At 43.2% G+C, this 11686-nt stretch overlaps 1 protein-coding gene across 1 annotated transcript in view; it reads right to left on the bottom strand.

Moving 5' to 3' along the window:
• Nucleotides 1-10330: 10330 nt before the first annotated feature.
• LOC113406497 (calreticulin-like) overlaps nucleotides 10331-11686 on the bottom strand; it is a 24359-nt gene continuing 23003 nt past the window's right edge. The window contains 1 exon segment of the mRNA XM_029911580.1: nucleotides 10331-10369. Within this exon segment, the coding sequence (XP_029767440.1) occupies nucleotides 10331-10369 (39 nt within the window).

Below are 11686 nucleotides of genomic sequence, written 5' to 3'. Positions count from 1 at the left end.
AGCCAGGCCCCGCCCGCAGCAAAACCCGGCGCCGGATCCCGCCCCCTGACTCGGCGCCTCCATCCAGCCCTCGGCACTGCGCGGCTGCAGCAAAACCCGGCGCCGGATCCCGCCCCCTGACTCGGCGCCTCCATCCAGCCCTCGGCACTGCGCGGCTGCAGCAAAACCCGGCGCCGGATCATGCCCCCCTGACTCGGCGCCTCCATCCAGCCCTCAGCACTGCGCGGCTGCAGCAAAACCCGGCGCCGGATCTTGCTCCTACCCCCGACCTGGAGCCTCCAGCCCTCAGCACTTGGGGAGCTGCCTCTAAACCGGGAGCTGGAGTATTTGGCTTGGATCACAGAATCATAGAATATCAGGGCTGGAAGAGACCTCAGGAGGTCATCTAGTCCAAACCCCTGCTCAAAGCAGGACCAATCCCCAACTAAATCATCAGCCAGCCTTCCTTCCCTTGTACTTGTAAAATTCACTGCCGTGAAATCTCCATTGGTCCCATGGTCCTAACCCTCCTTCTGTCTTGGTTATATCAGCCCCTGTTCCCCATGTCCTGGAGAGCTCCCAGTATGGTGCTGGCTTATGTAAGGGCTTCAAAGACTTTAAGGCCATAAGGGACCATTATGATGGTCTTGTAAGTTGGAGCTCCTTCATAAGGCAGGCTGTAAACTTAACAGAACCAAGAGAAAATCACAGGAGGCTCCAATGCAAAGTGCTGGTGTGAAGAATCCCACCCACACTCTCATCATCAACAAACATAGTCTTTGAGTTCAGCCTCCTACCTCTTTCTTTCTCCCTCTGTCCCTCACCTGCAGGAAATGAGGTACCTCCATGCATGCCCTCCCTCAAATCCTGGGGACATACAAGGGCTGCTCTGTCCTTCATCTGCTGATAACAACAATCCCCAGCAGCAGGGATTGCTAGGGCACAAGGTACTTTTGCTACCATTGATCACTGTCCCAACAACGGTTATTTAAACAGTTTTCCTGCACTTTTGCACCACCAGAGTGTTGGGACATTGTTGCAGTGGGGAGAGGGAATAGAAATAGTTCTTATTTTTAGATTTTAACCAAAGATGGCTCAGACGCCAATTAAAATTTTTCATACACTCAATGCAGTGAGAGAGAATTACCAAAACCTGTGCTTATCTGCCAGAGGATTTTCACGGTCCATTTTTTCCTTCCTCTGCTCTTTCTTCTATTGTTTTCTCTCTTTTTCTTTCTTCACGTCACTGCCATGCTCATCCCAGCTGTCATACTCCAAATCCTCATCCTATCATTTCTTAACTACTAATCCCAACAGTTTTATTGCAACTGCCTGGTTCCAACTGCCTTTCCCAACTGCCGATCCCAAATAGCATTCCCTACTATCATTCCACAGCTGCCAAGTTCCAAATGTCATTCCTAATTGCCTTCAGGTTTCCTCATTCCACTCATTTTATGTTAAAGGGCATTTGCTTGTTGCATCAGAGGAACATACTATAACTCCATGTAAATATCTTGTTAGGTTTGCACCATCCACTCCTGCACCATCCTGGAAAACTTAGTAATGGATTTGCTGTTTACTTAACCCATAACTATCAACTCTCCCTTGGCACTTCAGTACTTCTACATCACTATTGTGTTCCACTGCCTACCCTGCAGCAACAGTATTTTTGCTGTACAGATTTGATGCAACTCAGAGTCACTCAGCATTCTTTTTTGTACAATAACATGGGGGTGGGGTTCAGTCTTGTGTTCATGTAATCATTTTAGACTAATTTTCCTGCACTAGGATGGGATCAGGGAGTCTGAAATGCACATTTAGATGAATGGAAATGTGGCAATTAGATTTTATTTTCAATACCTTGTGACTAGTATAAGGAAGTCTGCTTCACTGATTTGTCTCAGCCACAGCAACAGCAAGAAGAAATTATTGAGAGAGGGAAGAATGTAGAACACAAACAATGTAATTATAAGTAATTATTCACACAGTTTTGAACACCATCAGCCAATGATATATGCTTCCTTGTATTTAACCTTTCTGTACTCCATTCCTCTTGAACAAAGTCCCTAAAAGCATAAGTTATCTCTTCAGTTACCTTGTTTATCCTCTCTCGAGAACAAAGTGGAATGACATCCAAAAATTAGTGTCTGAAAAGTGTACCGTGAAAATGTATACCTGCAATCATCTCAGCTGGAGCTAGCAGTATAGAGCCTGTTTAGTGGTTGGCTGGGAGCAGCACAAGAAAGACTTGGGAGGCCTGATTTTCCATTGATGTACATATTGGTCTTAATCCTTAGTCTTGTCACAGGAAACACTCACTCTTGCCTCCTCTTGGCTGCTCTGGCGATTAGCTCTTTGCCAATCTGGCATCTTCTTCTGTCAGTGGTTCACGTGCCCTGCTGCCAGACGAAAGCCCCTCTCTGTGTGATTCAGGGTGCTCTCTTTTCATGGCTTGGCCTTCCAGGCAATTCACTATAGTCCTCCCCTTCCAGGGTACCAAAGTCCCACTGAACAACTGTCCTAGGCAGTCTTCTGCTCCGCTGCCTTGTCTGTGCCACTTCCCCAATGGCTAGTAGGAGAACCTGGGTTTGACCACTACTTTTTCAGCCCGGGGGCCCTACTAGCCACTGGGGAGGTCACACAAACTAGGCAGTATAGCGGAAGATTGGCTAGAATAGTCATCCAGTGGGTCAACACCAGTTGACTAATAATCCCTACTCCATTTTGAAAAGGCTGCCTGGTGTCACTGCGAATACTTCCTGAGGTGCTTTGATCCTTGAAGAGGGCAAAAACTCTCTGAACAGGAGTCTATCTCAGTTGGACTCGCTGGGCAGAGTTCATGGGTACCTCCAAAGGACCACTTATAAACAGAGGTGTAGCACAGGAGAGGCAGGCCAGGGCATAGCTGAGATGGGGCTGGAGCACATGGCGTTCTGCCCAGTTGTCAGCTGGAATAGCTCTCCCTATAGGATCACTTGCTACCACTGTAACTTAGAGCAATCCTTAGGCTGCTCTAAGTTACACAAGGGCCAAAATGGCTCCCCTAGATCAGGGAGGGTGGCTTTAAGAGCCTTTCCTTCCTTTGGCACAACTGAGGATTTAGTCCATTGTGTAGTCAGTCATTTATACCTGGGCAATGTGAGAGTAAAATGCTACCATTCTGGTTTGGTAGCATTTTACATCCACTTTAGACTCCCCACCACTCAGGTATATGACTACACAATGTATAAAGCAATGGAGAATCAGGGCCAAATAGTATTGTACCCTCTCAGAAAGCTTTGAAGTATGCTATAGGGATAAAAATACGAATCAATTGCTGATCTAAAAACTACAGACTCTGCAGGTATTATATGTGGAATTTGATACATGGTAGATAATTCAGCGAGAGAGTCAGAATGTCCATGAACTACATGAAGACTTTATTCTATGATTAGGTTGATTCTACAACTTTCCCCATTCAATTTTAATTCTCTTTGTACAATAGATAGCTAGGTTTCCTTTTTTCTATATTAACAACTGCAGTAGGACAGTATAAGTTTACCTATTAGTGGACACTGCTGTGTCATCACGTGAAGGACATGGAGACAAGAGTTGGTGTGCTATTGTTTGAGAGTATGAAAGAATTACTCTGTGGCATTTTTTCATGAACACGGCAGTATACACAGGTCTAATCTGCAAAATTTGGATCCAGATCTGAGCATTCCTCTTGTTTCGGGGAGGGAGAGGCTCTCGTTCTGGTGTTTTGGTTCATGAGTTGTTAGTTTAGGATATACAAATCACCAGTGTATGCACATGCTAACTTTTCACAGAACACATAAAACAAGTGCCTTGAGAATAAAAGTTGGTAAGTCAAAGTAACCCAAGGCCTGCCTACCCTGCCTTTTTTGCACCAATGTACCTATGCGAACATGGACTGGTACAGACCCCTAGGGTAGATGTGCTGCACAGGTGTAAGAAGCGACTTGCATCAGCACAACTTACACCAACTTGATACTCTGTGCAGCACCAAAGCAACATAGCGGGGAAATGAGAATCAGGTCCCTATGTCCCCATGTATTTTAGCAATATATTCACGAGTCCCCAAAGAATAGTTTTAATAGTGTTAATGACATTGTATGATATCTTCTGATCTCCCAGGAAGTATTAACTTTAATGACTGTCCTTTGTTTTATGATAGCTTTGTTTATGCCACGGATCCAGCCTCAGGAACCTCATTATTTTTCCAAGGCAACACCTAGATGTTTGGTATGACTGGTCCTGCTCGTTGTGGGCAAAAGGACTATTAAAACTATCTAGCATTCAACAGGCTGACTGGAAAGATGATTCACTCCTGCATGCCGGTGTGTGGTATGCTTTACCCAGCTGTATGGATGAACTGAGTCCTTTTAGTGCTCAGCTCCAGAGCAAAAACAGATTAACAACTCTAATACTACAAATACAAAATTTAAAACCTTAAGTATAGATGAATGAAACAATTAGGAGTTTCAGTGGGTGTCTCATATAAACAAAGCTGTGATATATCATTATTCTATAATCATTACTTTTCAGCAGCCTTTTTTCAATACCTTCCCCACCCCACCCCAAAATATTAGCTTGGGCCCAATTCTTCTCTCATTGGGCCAGATGCTATACTCTTTTATCACATTGAGTAGTATCTTATTTTATGAGTAGACTACATCAGTGGAACTGCTCACTGTAAGAGTGGCAGAATCTACCCCCATTTAAATCAGTGGCAGTTGGTATTCTTGTCCCATATCTGCAGCTGCATCTCCCCACCCCCACCCCAAACATGATGTTTAATTTGGGGCCACATACACACAACCTGCTCAGAAGCCAGAGAGCCATTTCTGGTCATCTGTCAGGAGTCCTGTGTGACTTCTGGCCATGGCAGAGATTTAATTTCCTGTTCTTCCTCTGCTTAGCAAGTTGTATTTTGGCTCCATCTCTGGGTTTTCCAGTCCACATACAATGATAGCCAGAGGCCACGGAGCCTCACAAAAAGGCAGGAGGACTGCAACCACTGGAGGGAAGAAGCAAGAAGTAGCTGGAGGGATGTTATGGTCACATAGAGAGAAATGTAAGGGAATTTGCTTATAAGTGAGGAGGGCACTGTATTCTTTTGAATGGGCCTCACAAAGCCAAGAGCCAACCCTGTCCTTACTGGGCAAGGACATGTTACCATACTTGAGTTACTGAAGGATTACTTCTGAGGAATGGGGAGGAGAATAATAAAACAATATTAGTTAATACTTTGCACCAAAAGCATCTTTTATCTAAGGGTCACGTGACAGGGTGGACCAACCCCACACTGGGCCCCCCAAGGGTGGACCAATCATTGTGGGCCCAGGTGACCACACCTCCCCTTCCCCTGCTGCGCATGCTCCAGGTGGAGAAGCCACATAAAAGGAGGCAGCCCAGGTCAGTTGGGGGGGCGGCAGGTGATGGAGGAGGAAAGATGTACCTTGCTGACTCCTGTAACACTTCTGGCGGTAGAGCCTGAAGACCTAAACTACTCTACAGGTGACTCGCCGATGGTGGAAACTGCCAGGGAAGCCAAGCTGCTGCCCGCTGAGGAAGTTACTGCCTGTTCTATGTCCCAACGGAGAGGGAAGTAAGGCCTATAGGTGGTTGGTTGGTTTTGCCCCACCCAGGGGTCATAGACTAACTGATATTTTGCCCTGCCCAGAGGTCTAACTCCTCAGTGCAACTGCCTGCCCCAGCCTGGAGGCTGCTGGGCTGTAGACTGTTTGTCTGCTTTGCCTGCCCAGGGGCTGCAGGACCACAGACTGTTTGTTTGTTTTGCCCTGCCCAGAGGTTGTAGTCTGCTTACTGCTTTGCCCCTCTCTGGGGTCTAATTCTCCAGTGTAACTGCCTGCCTCAGCCCAGAGGCTGCAGGGCCACAAGACTGTTTGTTCGTTTTGCCCAGCCAAGGGGCTCCAGGGCTTCAGATGATTTGTCTGTTTTACCCATCCAGAGACTACAGACTATTTCAGAGTGACTGGGTGCACCAACCCTGCACTGGGCCAACGGGGGGCTCCCTGGCTCGACGCACGGAACCCGTCACAGGTCACAAAGCACTTTCCGAAGCTGTGTAAGTAATAATGTCCCATTTTTCAGAGGGGGAAACAGACAATCACAGATGCTGATGAGAAATCGTTTCACATAATTAACTAGTAGCTGAAAGCCGGTGCTGTCGTGTGGGTGGAAATTGTGAAGTCATGTGTGTAAAAAAGCTGAAAATAGGGGCTCTTGTTTCCATGCACTGGCTTGTAGAGAGCAATGTTGCTGTTTGTACAAGTCTCCAAAAGTCTGTGCACAGAGCTGCCCTTGGGCTGGTGGCACAATCATCTGTTACCCAACATAGCTGCTACTTCCACCTTCTCTGATCATCTGTCACATTCCAGTCACCACAGAACCTTTGGATCCAACATTTCATCTGGTCGTCACAGGGCCCTATGACAATTGACCCTGGTGATATTCTGAACAAAAAGAGCTCTCAGCCATGTTAGTAGCTGTTTCTGTCACTTCACACTGACTCAACATCTATTCTAGGTTTCAGAGTGGTACTCCTGGAAGATTTGTGTGGGTGGTGAAGGAGGGGTGTGGACGCTGCAGAAAGGGCCTGAGTGTGTTTGGGGTTATTGTGTGTGCTGATTGTGTTGTTGTGTGGGCAGTTTTGAAGAGCCGTGGCAGTTGGGCCAAGTAATCCACCATCTGTGCAGTCTCCCTCATATAAGCAATGAAATTGTTGCATGCAAATTAGCTGTAGAGTAAGGGTGGTGATTGATTGAATTGCCGCTGACATTACAATCATCTAGGACTCTTGGCATGGCATAGATATATGTCTTACTATAGCTGAAAGCCTGTGCTGTCACTTAGGTATAATTTGCAAAGTCAAAATGGCTGAGAACTTAAAAAATTAATGGTAACAGACTGCGAATCCCAGTGATGATTGAACCTGGTGATATTCCAAACGAAAAGGCCTGTTGGAGCTATTACATATCTTTTAGACAGATATCTAGTTATGAGAGTATATACCCAGCTGATTATGAAAGGAGACATATGATTGACCATTTTGCTAATTCCCCTCTCCTTCAGAGGAGTTAAATTGGTAAGACTATAAAACAATGTGAAAGAAGAAAAGTTTTTCTCCTGTTTATAGATTACTGGCAATGCTCAGTAATGACCTGATTGTGTAAGGTACTAAGGCCCTAATCCTCAAAAGGTAGTTAGGCGCCTAACTCCCATTGATTTCAATGCATGTTAAGTGCCAAATTCCTTCTAGGATCTGGGCCTCAGTGCCTCCATGTCCTCAACTTCCACTGACTTGGGTACCTGAAAACTCTAAAGATTTTTAATTTTTTGAAATGTTTAATTTCTTGTTTTATATTCAAGTAATCCACTAGTCCTAATAATTCATTGCTAATAACTTAACAATAGTCTTTGTTAGATACACAGTTAACATATATACAGACCATCTTAACTCAGGTCACTCTTTCAGTCTAACCTAAAACCAGCTGTCTCCTCCCACTGTCAGCTCCCACACCTGAAGATTCTGCGTATTGTCTTTGCATGCCAGTAATACCACACTTCCCTTTGGGGGCTCCATAACACAACAACATGCTGAGGCATTTGTGACCCAAGAACTTGTTAATGCCGACTGGTAAGAGGGGGTGGGGGGAGATACAGGAATATCTTGATTCTGGTACGTACAATCTGGTTCATCAACGAATGTCATTTGAGGTCTTAAATAAAAGCTAGAGTCACACTGGTTATTAGTATATGAGGAGTTATGTTTATATACTGATAATGTGGTTTTAATGTCTATATCCAGGCAAGGATGAAAAACAGGTTTTCCTCCAAATAGGAGGTAAGAAATGTCTCTCTCTGTCAGAATGTAAATTAAGCACTGTAAGCTAACACACTGGATGCCCTTTACATATGAAGTCAGAAGATAACAAAGAGATGTGAAGTCAACAGGGAAAGAGCACACAGGAAAAACAAATCACGGGTGGTCATTCTGGCTGTGTGCAAAGACAATACGCTTCGGGGGTATATCTATGAATGAAAGAAGACATCCCATCTTCCTGCACCTAGGAAGTAAATGGACAGTGCATTTACATTTGTGAAAATGGGATCTCAGCCAACTTTGGCTGAAATGCTGCAGAAGACTTTGGGGATGAGATAAACTTCTTTAGAGAGGAGGTTAACCTGTTACTTAAGTTTAGTTTCTAGAAAGTGTGTTATGATTTTGTTTTATATATAACCATTTGTTTCCAATATTCTTACTATCATTTGAATCCTTGATAAACTGATTCTAGTTTTCATGATAACTATATCTTACTGCTATGATATTAAGCGAGGTGCTGATCTTAAGTTGAATCATACAAGCTGGTGTGTACACTGTTCCTTGGGGGACAACAGACCTGGTATTTCTGTGAGTGCTCAGTGACTACGAGGCTGAACACCACAGGGGTAACACTTCAAAAGGATTCAGGGAGTGGGGTGCAACTATGGTTAATCTGCAAGGCAAAGGAAGGGCTGGCATTGCCCAGAAGAGAGTGCTTGGGTGACTAATAGGGAGGGGGTGTCAGGGAGCTGACACCAGTTAAGCACAAGCAAGATTCCCTCACAGTGGAGGCAAGGGTCTAACTAGGCGACTCACAGTCCTAGGTACCCTGAGAACTGTCACAGCATTGCTCATTTATTAAATAACATTGCTAAGTACACACTGTTCATGGAGAGTAACCACTTTTAAAAATTAGATCCTGTGGACAAGATCCTGCCCTATGGAGCAGCCTCTTTGCATCACACTACAGCAGTATCTAGCCCTAAAGATGGTTTAACTCACTCAGGGAGGATTACTGCAGCATAAAGTTGATTCTCCAATGTCATGCAGTTGACGTAGGGGCACTTATGCTACTCTCGTCACTACTGCTGGCTAAGTAAGAAAAAGAGAAAGTGACCAGAGGGAAAGGGGATGTGTCCAGAATGCTCCTGCTCTATATCAGTCCTTGTGGCCATTTTCTGCCTGTCAAAGTTAGTGCAGCCCTGAAGTTGCTTTAATATGGTTTATGGAGACCAGACTTGCACAAAGCAACAGCAGGATTAGGGAAGCGCAAAGGTGAGTTTTAAGCTACCTTTGCACATACACCTCTGACCTGTGCTTTCTGCAGTTCAGTTGCACCCCAGATTATGGCTGAGCATTTCAGAAGTTTAATTTCTTCACTAGGCAGTCCAAATATCAAAGGCAATAAGAGTACATTATGGATTGCTCATAACACTTCACTTTTGAAAATGAACAAGAGCCTGAAAAATAAAAAAAAGTGGTTGGCCAAAGTGTGTTGTTGGACAGGACATTTAAAAATAAACGGAGTAAATCTCTTCAAAACAAATGTGTTTTATGGAAGTCCTGACAACCTGAAATTCAACAGCAATAAAACATAGTCTATAACATCCCAAAACACTTCAAAGTAAGATTTAACCTTTCATTGAAGATTGTAAACATACTTTCTCCAGATATTTTGCATTAATTTGATGCATCTCACACCCCACAACTATTGTACAAAAATATATAAAATATAAATTAACTCCTCATAAGCTAGCCTGGGGGAATATAGCCGTGCAGTCTTCTACACTGAAAATTATTTTTTTATCATAAGATTACATTTTAAACCAGAGAAGTCTCTAAAAACATTTATTCAATAGGACCTTCAACAAATATAACTGTCAAAAGCTTAGCCACCACTTGCACTACCCAGCATGTACATAAATAGAAATACGGAAAGTAATGATACTGATGCTGAAACAACAACAGCCTTCATTATAAATTAAACATGTCAGCATTGTAATGTGTGATTATTCAACAAAAATTAGGGCCAAGAACTAACATGCTTACAAAATACTGTGCTGAAAGGCTTTTATCAACAGTTTCTTCTATTTCCCCTTTTCCTAAGCATATTGTCTATATTAAAAAGTGCCTGGTGGCTTTATAAATTAAGGAAATGCATAACTGACCTATTTAAAACAACAAGAAATCAATTCAATTTTTTTTAGTAGTTAGGGAGTAGTATAGATTGAATTTTCAGAGCAGACCTAAATTAAAACTATTTTTCTATGTACATCAGAAGGTATGATCATTCATTTCAAAATTGTAATGTACGACTGCTATTTAGTTAAAAGAGTGCATTATTGAGAGGTTGAATGGTTTGCTTCCCATACTTAAGACAGCTTGGTGACTATAACCAGGGTGTCACTATTTTTGTTCCATTAGAGTTCATTTTGATGATGAAATCTGTTTCTTTTTCAGCCTCTTCTTTTCTTTCTCTTCCTCTTTATATATTTTCTTACACTAGTCTTCCTGTACTTCTTTCATTTTCTTTTCTGCTTCCTAGTTATCAAATAAGAATTTCAAAACAACTTTGAAACGGTGAAGATAAAATAGTGGCATAAATGTCGGTGCAATTCATATAGGTTATATGATAAATCATTATTTTCCCTCCAAGATCACAATAATCCAACACATGAACCCTTTACTCATGTTGAGAAATACCTCAGGCACAGAGACAGAAAAGTACTTAAGCACAGGCTTAAGTTCATCCCTATTCAGAATATCTCTTTATCATGTGCTGAACTTTAAGCATGTGCTTAAATGCTGTTTTAAATTGGGGCCTTACTCTGTAAGTGATCCCCTTGGCCTTGACAAGAATATTTGTGGTGTAAGGTATTACTTATTGGGAGTAACAGTTATAGCGCATTGATGATAGATCATTGAGTTCAGGAGGAGTGTGGCTGCTCAGTACCTCTGAAAAATCAGGATTGGGCATTTCTGGTTGGGAACCTAAAAGCTGAGATACCCCAAATTATAGGTCGTTTTTGCAAATTTTTGCCTAAATTCTTAGAAAAGAATATAAATTCATAAAGAAAGCATATTTGGTTATTTGAGTACTCCTAAATTCTAATCCTATCTCAGACCATGACTTCCTCTGTGGTCTTCGTAAGTCGGACACTTTTTACCTCAGTTTCCTCATCTGTAAAACTAATATTAACTATTTTATCTCAGAGGGTGTTGTGACAATTAATTAGCTGTTAGGCAAGACTATGGCTGGGCTTGATCTGGTATGTGACGGACGAGAGCACGAGAAGCCTTTCCTCCCTTTTCTAACAGTCACAGTGGGGAGACCAACCATTATGCAAGTCTAAAGCCCTTATCATGTTGGAAAATGTGTTAACACACTCATTTTAACTAGCACTATGTTAAACATAATTTTGCCTTAGTGTGGACAAAAACAACTGCGTTAGCTGCTGCTCATGATTCAAGTTATGTTTAACATTCTGTTAATTAAAACATGTTAGTTAACATAGTGCATTTGCCTGGTAGAGACAAGGCCTGTAATTGCTGCAAATAGAAGTAGAGAGCAAGTGAGTGAGGGCAGGGCCATGACTCACCTACATCTGCACCAGTCAGTAGGGCAGAATTGGTGCAGACAGGACTGGCTCTAGGCACCAGCAAACCAAGCACATGCTTGGGGCGGCACAATTCTATGGGCGGCAATCCAGTGAGGGTTTTTGTTATTTTTCTTTTGCTTCGGCAGTGGCGCTCTTGGAGGTTGTTTTGTTTTTTTGCTTGGGGCAGCAAAAGACCTAGAGCCGGCCCTGGGTGCAGGGGAGAGTGCACACTGCACTTTGTAAAACTCCAGAGACCTAA

The sequence above is a fragment of the Terrapene carolina genome, unplaced genomic scaffold (genome assembly GCF_002925995.2).
Source record: "Terrapene carolina triunguis isolate 2854851 unplaced genomic scaffold, T_m_triunguis-2.0 Scaffold102, whole genome shotgun sequence".
NCBI lineage: Eukaryota > Metazoa > Chordata > Testudines > Emydidae > Terrapene > Terrapene triunguis.
This window is presented reverse-complemented; position numbering and strand designations above follow the sequence as displayed.